Source organism: Musca domestica, unplaced genomic scaffold, assembly GCF_030504385.1.
Source record: "Musca domestica strain aabys unplaced genomic scaffold, Musca_domestica.polishedcontigs.V.1.1 7, whole genome shotgun sequence".
In the NCBI taxonomy this organism is placed as follows: Eukaryota; Metazoa; Arthropoda; class Insecta; order Diptera; family Muscidae; genus Musca; species Musca domestica.
This window is the reverse complement of record NW_026712383.1, coordinates 11,068,938-11,082,602: the sequence shown is the minus strand read 5'-3', so window position 1 is coordinate 11,082,602 and position 13,665 is coordinate 11,068,938. Positions and strand designations below refer to the sequence as shown.

General features: G+C 33.7%; 1 protein-coding gene across 8 annotated transcripts; it reads left to right on the top strand.

Annotated features, from left to right (window-relative positions):
* Positions 1-3,004: 3,004 nt before the first annotated feature.
* Positions 3,005-10,547, top strand: LOC101900866 (CCR4-NOT transcription complex subunit 3). 8 transcript variants are annotated; one of them, XM_020038390.2, is made up of 14 exons: positions 3,005-3,174; positions 3,765-4,010; positions 4,067-4,164; positions 4,224-4,358; positions 4,428-4,763; positions 4,836-4,953; positions 6,019-6,281; positions 6,342-6,402; positions 6,461-6,838; positions 7,325-7,444; positions 7,558-7,794; positions 7,857-8,500; positions 9,845-10,054; positions 10,114-10,547. In XM_020038390.2, the coding sequence occupies exons 2-14, from the start codon at positions 3,986-3,988 to the stop codon at positions 10,210-10,212; spliced, it is 2,724 nt and encodes a 907-aa protein (XP_019893949.2). In that variant the 5' UTR covers positions 3,005-3,174; positions 3,765-3,985; the 3' UTR covers positions 10,213-10,547. The 8 variants fall into 8 exon arrangements, with proteins under 8 accessions (XP_019893949.2, XP_019893947.2, XP_019893948.2 ...); XM_020038388.2 differs by having other exon boundaries at positions 5,992-6,281; XM_020038389.2 differs by having other exon boundaries at positions 4,836-4,959.
* The last annotated feature ends 3,118 nt before the right edge of the window (positions 10,548-13,665 follow it).

Below are 13,665 nucleotides of genomic sequence, written 5' to 3'. Positions count from 1 at the left end.
TTGGGCAAGATCTACAGAAGAAAAAGTAAACGCATTTGCCGAACATCTTGAATCTGTATTTACCCCAAATCCTTTAATTGACGACATTGTTCCGAATCCAATACGATTTTCTCTAAAAGAAATCGAAAGTTCTATAGCCTCGATAAAACTAAAAAAATCCCCGGGTAAAGATAGAATTACTCCAAACATGCTCAAGAAATTACCAACACCGGCCGTTAAATTATTGTTATTTATATTTAACAGCATTCTTCGAGTAGGGTACTTCCCGTCTGTATGGAAAGAATCTGAAATAGTAATGATTCCGAAACCTGGAAAAGATCCAACGCAGGTAAAATCGTATAGACCCATCAGTCTTCTATCTATACTCTCAAAGCTGTTCGAAACAACTTTACTAAGGAAGTTAACTCCCCATATTACAAATAGCAGTGTTATCCCCGACCACCAATTCGGTTTCCGTAAGAACCACAGTACTATTGAGCAAGTGCACCGCATAGTCACAAACATTAGAATGGCATTCGAAAGGAAGGAGTACTGCTCGGCGCTATTTATAGACATTTCCCAAGCGTTTGACAGAGTCTGGCATCTTGGAATTCTATACAAAATTTGTGAAACTCTACCTAAAAACACTCATAAACTTTTTTGTAGTTATTTGTCAAATCGTACGTTTGTTGTTAAATCGAAAGACATACTTTCAAATTCGAGAAAAATATTGGCTGGCGTCCCACAGGGTAGTATCTTAGGACCAATTCTGTACGTGTTATTTACTGCCGATATGCCCACAACAAATGAAACTCTAACCTCAACGTTTGCTGATGATACTGCTTTCATTAGCATACACAAGGATCCTCTGATTGCGTCGGAAAAACTACAATACCATGTATATCTTCTCGAAAATTGGCTGACAAAATGGAGAATATCGGTAAATGCTAGCAAGTGCATACATGTTACTTTTGCTCTAAGACGTGAACTTTGCCCCACGATAAAAATCTTTAATACTCAAGTTCCACAGAAAGATACCGTAAAATATCTCGGAATGCACCTGGACCGAAGACTTACATGGAAGCAACACATCGATACAAAAATCACACAAATTAAACTAAAAAAGGCCAATCTTGAGTGGTTAATTGGTATACGTTCTTCTATTAAATTAGAATATAAAGTCCTATTATATAAGACTATAATAAAGCCAATTTGGACGTATGGCATACATCTCTGGGGTACAGCTAGTGCCTCTAACGTAAGTAAACTACAAAGAAGACAGTCGAATATTCTTCGATCTATTACAGGTGCACCATGGTACATAAGGAACGCAAACATCCACAAGGACCTAAATATACTTACTGTTGAAGAAGAAATAAAGAAGCTTTGCCGCAAGTACTTAAACAAACTATCCGAGCACCCAAATAACTTGGCCCGCCAACTCCTACTATTCGGAGGACACGATAGACTGCGCAGACGTGACACTCTTTCTATCATATAGTTTATTTTTTTTTGTCTTACGCTCTCATTATTTTCAGCTCTTGTCTGGCCAATTGAACGTCGCCCATTTTTATACTTCTACAGGTAGTAGTATGCTAAATTGGAAGCTGCTTCTGTGAAGAAATCGAAAAGACTATTACTGTAGTCCGCGGGAAGATTAGTGAAGAAATCGATAAGACTATTACTGTAGTCCGCGGGATGATTAGATATAGACAAAGCAACATTATATCCGTAAGACTATTTCTGTAGTCCGCGATTCACTTAGATATATCTGTATCTAAAATAATCTTAACTACCTATTCATCAATTCACGGATATAACTGTATCCACAAGCCCACAAAATAACACACATCTATATTATAAAAAAAAAAAAAAAAAAAAAACAATAATAATTAAAGCATGAAAAAAAATATGGGGTGATTGTATTGACAACCTCCCTATAAAAATATTAGTATATAAGATATGAAACCTTATTGTTATTTTCATTAAATATATGAAAGATTCAATAAATTAAACAATTAAAAAAACAATTAAAAAAAAAAAAAAATTTTCTTGTAACGTATTCAATGTCAATTTAACTGAAAATAAGAGATAACAATTCTGACTAGTATTTTGGAACAAGGCGTCTTCATACCATGAAAAATAGAAAAATAGCGGTATATGCATGGCAGAAGAATACAGGAAGATGCATCAACGCTTGGGAGCATTGATATGTCAAAAAATTGTAAATGTCTTTTCAAATATAAGTAGATTTTTATATGTTCTCTTATACTACGTTATTCAGAGCCTATTATAATTCGCGTTTTTCAACAATTTGTACAAATTTAAATAATTTTTATTCAACAATTTCAATTCCAAAATTGGTTTGACAGTTCATTGTCCCTGCAGCTGTGTCGACGCGTCTACCTATATTCTTCTACCATAGGTATATGCATCAACACCTCGGAACATCGATATGTCAAATGTTCTTTTCAAAAATAAGTAGATTTCTATATGTTTTCTTATGCGGCGCCAATCGGAGGTTGTTATGGTATGCATTTTTCAATATTTTTAACGAATTTGAATAATTTTTCTTTCAATATTTTCAATTTCAAAATTGGTTTGACAGTTCATTGTCCCAATTTTGATAAAGAAAATCGTGAATGAAAAATTATTGAAATTTGTAAAAATTGTTGAAAAATACATATCATTACAACCTCCGATTTGCGTCGTATAAGAAAACATATGAAAATCGACTTATTTTTGACAAAGCACTTAAAAAATTTTGACATATGAATGTTTCCAAGCGTTGATGCATCAACATATATTCTTCTATCATGGTTGATTTATAAAAACCAACATTAGAGGAAAGGCATTTAAATGACGTGATATTTTTACTGGTTTTATTGTATACAGCTGTGAATAGTCTAAATGAACTATAACATGGCAAATTTAGAAAATTTGCTATCACTTTTATGTGACTGGCGCTGAACCGCCGTTGCTTTTCGTTTTTTCTGAACTTTTCAACGCCGCCTATTATCGCCGCTAAATTCAGTATGGCTTGCTCGGATATCTGCTATACAAGTACAAGTGAAAAAATCGAAACATTGATTAGCAAAAAGAACAACTAATACAATAATTTGTTACAACTATTTTATAAAAATTGTGTTAACGAATTAAACAGAGACAAGGAAGATAAAAAGTTTTCGTGGGCAAGTGAGTTTATGCCATTTATTTATGAAAAGATGCATCGAATATAAAAGAATTTCGAGAAGAAGAAGAACGAATGCGACGAACGAACAATATAAAAAAGAAGAAACTGAGTGGAAAAAAATATGCATAGAAAGTTTCATGAGTATTGGATTTACGGATATAGCAAGCAATTATTGCAAAATCTATCGCTGTTAATTTACTTCCAAATGTAAATCGTAAATAATATTGGAAAATACATGTTACGGCTTTGCGCACAAGTACTTTTGGCGAAAATACATGTTTAAGAATTCGTAAATTAATCGACAATTTAATGTGGATAATTAGAGTAATCCAATATGAAATCGCAACATGACGATGGGCTTCCAAAAGTGCGGCCGTCTTTATAGTCTCTCTTACATTGTGACATTTTTACATTTTCTTGTGTGTTGCCAGCGACCGATTGACCAACCAAGCAACCCACCATTAAACAGATCACTTTAGTAACTGAATAACTTGAAAATGTATCAAAATCATATTTTGATGCTAACAAACAGCATCAATCATAAATTTGCATATTATCAATATATTTATGATAATTATATGTTTACTTACAGTTATTAAAAATAATTCCGAAGATAACACATTTTTGGGTAAATGAAAAGCAAGAGTAAAGAGATTCAATTTACTGACCTGTAATTGCTATAGAGGTACACCAACGTATGCTGTATGCGTTAGTTTGCGCGTAATCGGGAAAGAGACGTTTCGCATTGCTGTGGTCCCTACTGGATATGTCTAAGCATTTGCATCAAGAAGATAAACAATTGTTTACATAGCCATGGCTGCGACGAGAAAGCTGCAAGGTATGTCCAATAAAGTCATTTATAAAGAATGTGGGTACAATAATTTTGATGTTTAGGAGAAATTGACCGATGTTTGAAAAAGGTCGCTGAAGGCGTTGAAACCTTTGAAGATATTTGGAAAAAAGTACATAATGCCACAAATAGCAATCAGAAGGTAAGTAATGAGGACAAACCGAGCTTACGGCTTCATTAATCATTGATCTCAAATTTTAGGAAAAATATGAGGCAGATCTCAAAAAGGAAATTAAAAAACTACAAAGGTTACGCGATCAAATAAAATCATGGATTGCTTCGGCCGAAATAAAGGATAAAAGTTCATTACTGGAAAATAGAAGACTTATTGAAACTGTAAGTATTTTCCCATCAGATAATCAAAATAGTTAATGAAATATATTTGTTACTTTTAACATCCCAAAGCAAATGGAACGTTTCAAAGTTGTCGAACGCGAAACAAAAACAAAAGCCTACTCGAAAGAGGGTTTGGGTGCTGCACAAAAAATGGATCCTGCTCAGCGTATTAAGGACGAGGCCGGAAATTGGTTGACAAGTTCTATAAACTCATTGCTATTACAAATCGATCAGTATGAAAGCGAAATAGAATCACTGTTAGCAGGCAAGAAAAAACGTCTGGATCGAGATAAACAAGATCGAATGGATGAATTGAGATCCAAAGTAGATCGTCATAAATTCCATGTAACAAAATTGGAAACATTATTACGACTCTTGGATAATGATAATGTGGAAGCGGAACAGGTATTTTTTCGGACTTATTTTAAAAACTCTGTTATTTATGAATTTCCATTTCTTTTGTCTTATTTAATTAAGGTCAATAAGATTAAAGATGATGTTGAGTATTACATTGATTCGTCACAGGAACCCGACTTTGAGGAGAATGAATTCATTTATGACGATATTATTGGAATAGACGACGTTGAATATTCAGGTACAGGTAAGTGGAGTTTATACAAACTCCTCTACACATATGTTGGTGGTTTCTGTTTTCCGAGAATGACTAACAAAAAAGCAACGTGTTTATTATTTGCTTGTTAAATGTGTAGTTTTTATTGGCTTAGTAAATCTTTACCCTCCTACAATGTCATCCGAAAGTCTTCTGTCCAAGGGAGTTTGCTTCTTTTTATATTTAATGATACACATACTATCCCAATCCAGGTTTCAAAAAAAATATAAAAATGGTTGAAAAAGAAGAGTAACGGTTCTTAGTTAAAAGTTGTTTGAGAATCGTCTGTTATAAAGTATTAAAAGTTGGGTCCAATGATATTTCCGGTGGCTATAACTCTGTTAATGACATTTTCAAATGCATAAAAAACAGTATATCCCACATATATTCTTATAACAGACTGCTCCCACAACATTTTCTCTCTATACTTACATTCCACTACACGCAAAGTTCTTACAAAACACACTTTTAAAAAATTCTTAAAGGAACGGTTTCTTTATTCCACATGCATACATAAGTCCCCTTCCCAAAATTCTTTTCCGTTTTTAGTATCCAATTGCATACTATATTTTCTTTTTTTTTAATATTCAACATTATACATATTCTATGTGTGTTTTTATGTTTTCTCTTTTTTCTCTCTCTTTTTCTTATAATCGAAAACAAACCGAAACAAAATTAAATAACAATTTTTCATAAATGTGAATATTTATAATTTCGTAAATCTTTATATACATATATGATCCTGTTTATGAAACCAACAACTCAAACAATCCCGTTTCTAAATTTGTGTATATCTGTGTGTGTGTATGTAAAACTTCTACAATTTGTCCGAAACATCAACAACACTTCCTAACAAAATCAAAAACATCGTCATTTAATGAATGAAAATTATAAAAACAAAATCCCCCAAATAATGACGATTCAAATGCAACGTCCCAAAATTTTTGCCAAAAAACGAAAACATTTCCATAACATACACGTAAAATACATGTAATCAAACTTGGTATGCCATCAATTGTAAAGGTGTCTCACTTGGTATTCCATCATCAGCAACAACAGACAGTAATAATAGTAATGAAACCAGCGGCTCACCAAGCAGTATAACATCCGGGGGCAGTCCCGTACAGTCGCCATTGCCCACACAGCAGCAGCGCGATCAACAGCAACAACAGGCCTCGAACACCAGCGGTAGTGGTGGCGGATCGGCACATCAACAAATCAGTTTGAATTATTCAAGTGATTCAACGGCAGCCGATGGCACGGCGAAGGATAAGCATAATAAAAATGAGAGCAACAACAACAGCAAAACAAAGGTAACGATTTTAAAGGATATTAATAAGGACTTGGTTTTAAAACGGCATGTTTCTTTGTAGCAACCTGTTAAACCTACAGCTGTCCGGGCTAATAATAAAGCAAATATTGGGGCATCAGATGGTAAGGATGATTTGAAATAAATATTGTAATTTTCTATACATTATGTTTTATTTTTTAGCTGCCACGAATAAAATCATTAGTTCTACACCTAGTAAAAATCCTCATCAGCAGCAGCAACAACAACAACATCACCCCACACAACAGCAACAACAACCGACGGCGGCAGCAGTGGTTGCCGCTTCTGTTGTTGGCAATCACTCAACATCAAATGTAAATACTGGCAGTGGAGCGACAACGTTAGCCGCAGCCGTAGCAGCAGCTGGCCACAATCCATCGGTACAACATGCACCAGCGCCCACGTTACAAGGAAATCCAACATTAGCTTCTGTTGCGGCAGCATCAACAAATTCCAGCAATGCAACGCAAATCCAAGGCCAATCTGTGATTCAAGCAACACCGACAATTGCATTTTCCGCAGTTGCTAAACATAATACATGTAAGTGTTTGTTATTTATATTTACAACATTTTGAGTTTTTTTTTATTTTAGTCATATCTTTTGTTTTAATAGTAAACATTGAGTTAAAAAGTACAGTACAGAATAGGACATTTTATTTCCCTTTGATTTAGAATCAATGAGAAACCAAATAAATTTGATTTGAAACAACCTCTCATCTCTTTGATATGAGGAGAATTGGGTTTCAAATTGCCTTTTTTTTAATTTTCTACCCTAGAATTTGTCTAATTTAAATTGCAATTTACCAAAATTCATTAGATCAAGGCACTGATGTTATAAAATTGCCCCTAACGTTTATTACATTTGGGCAAACTTTTATTTTTTTATTCGAAAAGTCGTTTCTTTACATTTCTTTTCTTTTGTATGTTCTTTATGTTAAAAATATAGTTTTTCCAATGATCACTTGGATCATTGCTGAATGTTTTTCTAAATGCAAATATACCATGTATAAACATATATATTCGTAGCACATCTTGAAAATGGTCCCTTGCTTAGTGGTGCAACATATGCAATAGTTGGTAGTGCAGGACAACAACAGCAACAACAATTAACAAATCTCCAGGCAAATTCCTCTCATTTACAAAATGGTTTGTTTACAATTTGTCTTCTCTAGAAAAACAAACAAAATTTTATTGTGTATTTCAAAAATTTTATTTTTTGCCTTTATTGTTTTTTATTTTATTTTATTTTTGTCATTAAGCAGCCCATAACACTTCCAATAATTCGGCAGTCGGTAGCATTGCGAATGTAGTGCAACAAGGACCAAATTCAACAAATGTTAATAATTTGGCAACATCTGCCGCTAATTGCATTTCACCCAATGGTATGTCCGGTTTGCAGCAAGTTCTCAACGCACAGCAGCAAGTATTGGGTTTGGCGGGAGCAAACAACAACGCAAGGGCTTCACCGGGACTGCTGTCACCGAAACACATGAATGGTAGGAAAATGAAAATCTTATTTTTCAAATAACCCCCTATGTATTTGTTGTATTCCATCTAGGCTTACCTGTATCAAATGTTACAACTAATTCGAATCCTGTTGATGCTATTTCGTTGAAAACAATGGCACAAGAAGCCATTAATCGATCTGTGATCGATACAAATAGCCTTTCCCAACAGCAAGCGGCTAATATGGATAACAGACAACAGCAGCCTCAGCAGCCACAAGTTCTACAACAGCATTTCTCTACAGATACAACTGCCAATTCACATCAACAGCAGCAGCAACAACAAGGAAATTCTGCGACAGTTCTTGCCGCAGCAGTGGCAGCATCAACAAATGGTCCCTCATCAGTTGTTGGCAGTAACAGTGCGGGTGCTGGTAGTGGCGGCAACACAGTAGGACCAATTGGTAGTAATCTTAATGCATCGGCTTTATCAAATGCTGCCGGTCAGCAGCCCATAGGCGCAGGTGCATCATCTGCAAATAGTAAACAATTATCCCAACAACCTACAAATGAAGCACACATACCACCACTGCTTGGTGTAGCACCATTGGGTCCCTCACCGCTGCAAAAGGATCATCAATTACAATTCCAAATGATGGAAGCAGCCTATTATCATTTGCCAACGCCTAGCGACTCAGAAAAACTTACCACGTATTTCCATCGTACACCTGTGCAAACACCACCGCACTATCCACAGGTAAGTTGTCACAAAAAAAAATTCATTTAAAACTTATCATGGCGACGTTCCAATGTTGCTCTGATTGTTCAAATTTAAAATTACTGTTTAAATTCCACGAAAGATATGAGGCAGGAAGATATTAAGTTAATAATCTAAAGCAAAATTTAAGCAAATCAAAAACTTTTCATAGCCGATGGGGCTTGTGTTAGGTTAAGGAGCACAAAAACATGTTTAATAGGTGTCTATTTGATACCTCCTTGAATCATTACACAGAGAACCACATACAAGGTGAGATGAAAAAACTGCAACCAACTTCAGACTGCTGTCATTTCTAAGCAACTCGCCCGACAGCTGTTAAAATTATTCCAGTGACAGCTCATTACATTGTTTACAAGTGTACAAAAGCATTTTGGTAAGAATTTCCAGAAAAAAATTATTTGTGATGGAATTCAAGCGTGACAGTATGATTTCTTTATATTTGGCTGGAAAACCACAAGTGGCTATCGTTAGAGCACTTCAGCATTTAATTGTGAATAAATCTTCTGCGTCTCGTACCATCGCCGATTACCGTGATGCTGGTAGCGTAGCCCGGCATCAAGGAAGTGGACGGAGGAAAACAGCAACATCAGCAGAAATGGTTCGAAAAGTAAAGAAGCGACTTGATAGAAACCCCCATCGCAGTGGCCGAAAATGGCTCGTGAGCTGAACAAATCGCAATATTCCATTCGGCAAATATTGAAAAATGAGCTCGGGGTAAAGCCATTAAAATTCCAAAAAGTGCAAGAACTTACACCGCAACGGAAAGAAAATAGCTAATGAGTTGTTTCGCATGGCCAAAAGTGGCGAACTACGGAATTTGGTTTTCTCCAATGAGAAAACATTCGTTGTCCAGCAGTTTGAAAACAAACAAAATGATCGTGTTTACTTGCAAAAGAGGTCAGCTGAAAATGTGCACCTTCGTTTGGCCACCAGAACTCAAGCGCCGGCCATGGTGATGGGATGGGCCGGCATAACAGCCGGTGGTCGCTCTCCGCTCGTATTAATCGACTGTGGCATCAGAAATAATATCGAATATGATCGCGAAAATATTCTGGAGGGTTTCACGCAAACATTTTGGCCGCAGACCTTGGACTTTCCAGCACCAATGAACTCAGCACGCGCCACCCAATAATGGTTACGAAATGAGGTTCCTCTCTTCATTTTAAGTGGACAAAGGCCACCAAAATCTCCGGATACCAAAAAATTATGGCGTTTGACATTGTTGCATTTATTTTTATCTCACTCTGTATCGCTGGACCGAAATTAATTCTGCGAGTTTAAAACAAATGTTAAATTTATTTCTTACCATTTTTTCTCTTTCAGCAACAACTTCCAATTTATGATACTGTTGAATTTTATCAACGACTCTCGACAGAAACTCTATTCTTTGTTTTCTACTACATGGAAGGATCAAAGGCTCAATATCTGGCAGCTAAAGCCTTGAAAAAGCAAAGCTGGCGTTTCCATACAAAATACATGATGTGGTTCCAACGACATGAAGAACCCAAAATTATAAACGATGATTACGAACAAGTGAGTTGTTTTTGCTATATATCCTTGGCAATTTATGTTTAATTTCGTATTTTTTTCAGGGTACGTACATCTATTTCGACTATGAAAAATGGAGTCAACGAAAGAAGGAGGGATTCACTTTTGAATACAAGTACTTAGAAGATAAAGAGTTAAATTGATTGTCTTGTAAATGTTGAAGAATTACACATACAGTCAACCTAAAAAAAGAAGATGAAGATTAACATCAACGTCAATAACGATTTCAATGGATCTTCAAAACCATACCAACAGCATCCAGCAAAAAGCAAACTCTGTTGCTTATGAAAAAAAGTAATTCAACAAAACCAACCAACTAAAACTCCCCATGTAAAAAGAAACTGCTTATACTTTATTTGCATTGTTTTTTTCTTTCTATTGTTTATTTCCTTTCTTTTTTTCTTATTTGCTTTGATTGTAACTGAGACTTTAAATATGAAAAGATTAAAAACACACTTAAAAGATATTATCAAAAAAACATTTTGTTTTGAACAATGTTCGTTTTGCTTTTTTTGTATACACTTATATTTAAAAGTTCGGTTGGAGTTTTTAACTTAAGCAGTCGCAAAATCGGCTACTTTATTATTGCTCTATGATTTGTTTCCATTACTTTTCACATAAGCAGAAAATGTTGAATTTTTTATGAACATGAAAGCAAACAAATGAAAACTTTTGAAATACTTTGCAAAAATTCATATTACGTTAGTTGTACTCATATTTTTTTCTTTTATTTTAGTTTATTTTCATTTTTTATTTTCTTAATATTAAAGATTATATTATAAATATGATAAAATTGAAAAAAAAAAAACACTTCAACATGGTTTTATTTTCAACACAAACATAAAAACGACAACAATTTTCGCAAACAAAAATATGGCAAAATCATATTTGATTAAACTTGAGACATAGTTAAATAAACCCACATTTATATTTTGCAGAATTAGAATAGAGACAAAGAAAAACAGCATTGTCAAATGTAAATCGAAGAATAACAGCTTAAAGTTAAAGTAAAATTCTTCGAGTTATAATACGGAGTTTTCATTGACAGGCAAAAAAGACAACCAAGCTGAAAAAACACCTGCAAATTTTGTAGAAATGCTGCTGCAAGATTTTATAATTATCCCTACAAAAACTTAAAAACACATATTAATTAAAATCACACTAGAATACATTGAAGTGTTCAAACATATAACTGGTTTTGCTTAAAAAGAACACTTTTTTAAAGAAATAGCTCTGCAAAATGAGAAATGCAAACGTTATATCAAACACAATTGAAAAAAATATCAAAGAACAAAGAAAAACATATTATTTCATGAGTAGAAAATGTTTTTGTTCAGAGTATTAATCTCACATTTGACGAGTTTTAGCCAAATTTTCTTTTCTTTTTCAAAATTGACGAAATAAATCGAAACCCACATTGCGCATAATGTCAGCGAACATAGAATTGCAAACAATATAGTTGTGTATAAAATAAAAAGCTTTTACTAACAGCATTTTTTGTTTTTTCTAAATCCGGAAAAGTTCTTGCCCCCGTTAAAATTTCACATATATTCCAGATACAAACCACATTCACGCCCACAACATACACTTTGAACGGAGAAACAACATTCACATAAAAATTAATATTTAAAGAAAATTTTAAAAAAATATACACCACCCATCAAATAATTTAACATAAAAAATATTAATAATAATAAACAATTTTTAAGATGCATAATAAAAAAATAAATCATATTTATGACAAAATATATACTTCGATTTTTTAAAGTATATAAAATATATATTTTAAATATGTCGTTTTTCTTGTTGTTGGGTTAAATTCGTTACTTGAACCAATAGGCAATTTTAAGCGGCTAATGTATAAAAAGTGAGAAAATCCACAAAATAATAAAGTTTTTTTAAATCGATGATTTATTAAATTCACACCCATGGAAGAACTAAGAAGGTAAAGTTATATAATCATATGTTTACAATTTTTCAAATTTATACATTTAACCATGGTACAATAACAAGGTAAGATAGAGCTACCAGCTGAATACAATTTATTTCTAAGAACGCCCGACTTCTGCCAATTTCCCTGCATTGTTGTCCAGCAACATCTTTCTGAGAAAGAAATTTAGTTTTATCCTCTTTTGCAAGAAAAATGCGAAAAGTGCAGAGTCTTGCAACAAGTCAGCTGATTTGTCAAAACAAACCAATTTGTCCCCCATTAGTATAATTAAACCAATTTTACAAGTTTTATAAATAAAAAGGAAATTAGCAATAAAAAAAAAATATGAGCAATAAAAGAAAGATAGATGTGTTCCCCGGAATCCTTTAAGCGCGTTGCCAATGGCGTTTATCTAAAAATTTTGAAAATAGTCTTTTATTTTCTAATTACATATTAATGTTTACGTTTTTCACATTTTGTAAAGTTGTTCTCAAAAAAACAATTAGTCTTGCTAATTCCCAAAAAATATTTTCGAATATTACAAAAAGAAAAATACAAACTATAGAAAACATCTGACTGAATGCAGATAAATGAAAAGAAGAAGAGTTGCAAGTGATTGCAAAAAGAAATTTGTCCAACAAGAATTTGCAAACTCTCACTGAAAGAACTGTCAAAATTTCTCTCTCCAACCGCTCTCTTTTGCAGAACTTTCGGGTTAACAGTCGACTTTCAGTAACAATTTGTAACAATTGTTACAAATTTCAGGGTAACCAGACACACCTATTGTTGTGAAAAATGGAATCAAAATATTTTCAAAACCAATGATTGGAAGACACGTACATTGCGGCACGCGCAGTGAAGCTTTTAACCAGTTTTGTCATGAAATTGAAAGATTGAACAGTTTGATCATATTTTTGAGAGAAAATCCAGGCATTTTATTCATTTTTCACGCAATCTAACTCATTTAAAAAAAAAATGAGAAAAAATATGAAAACAACTTGTATACATGGTACAATAAGGAGGTAGAACAGGTTCGTAAAACTACAGAAATACAGCCCTGAGGCTATGCCCGCTTCCTGTCAGAATTATTCAAAATTATAGGCAACAAGTTATTTTCATTTATTTAATATTTTCTATTCCTTTCTAAAATGAGTGAAATGGCGCGAAAGATGAATGAAATGCCTGGATGTTCTCTTACAAATATGATCCTAAGTATTCAATATTTCAATTCCATGGCGCGCCCCGCAATTTAAGTTTCTTCTAATCATTGATTTTGAAAATATTTTATTTTTATTTTTCAAAACAACAAATACATACACAAAATTTGCAGAAGTCGGGCACACTTAGAAAAAATTGTAATCAGCTGGGAGCTCTACCATACCTTTTTATTTTACCATGCGTGTATACAATTTTGAATGAGCCTGACATAAAGGGCTGCATTTCTGTAGTTTTACGAAGCCGTTCTATCTCCTTATTGTATCATGCATTTGACAACATCTCATTGTCAAAATCTATATTCATAGATCCATTGTATACACACAAAATCAGAGAGGGGAAGTGTTTTTTATGCATTGAAATTTGACAAGGTAAATTACAGAAAATGCAGAGATGGGAGTGTTTATTTCAAATGAGGTTACCTTTATTTCATTGTACCATGTTCACACCA

Excerpts from the sequence above, each read along its gene's own strand:
- LOC101900866 (XM_059129908.1), top strand. The coding sequence starts at position 3,986 with ATGGCTGCGACGAGAAAGCTGCAAG. Across the intron at positions 4,764-4,835 it reads ATAATGTGGAAGCGGAACAG|GTCAATAAGATTAAAGATGA; the intron begins GTATTTTTTCGG and ends TATTTAATTAAG. Across the intron at positions 10,055-10,113 it reads TAAACGATGATTACGAACAA|GGTACGTACATCTATTTCGA; the intron begins GTGAGTTGTTTT and ends TATTTTTTTCAG.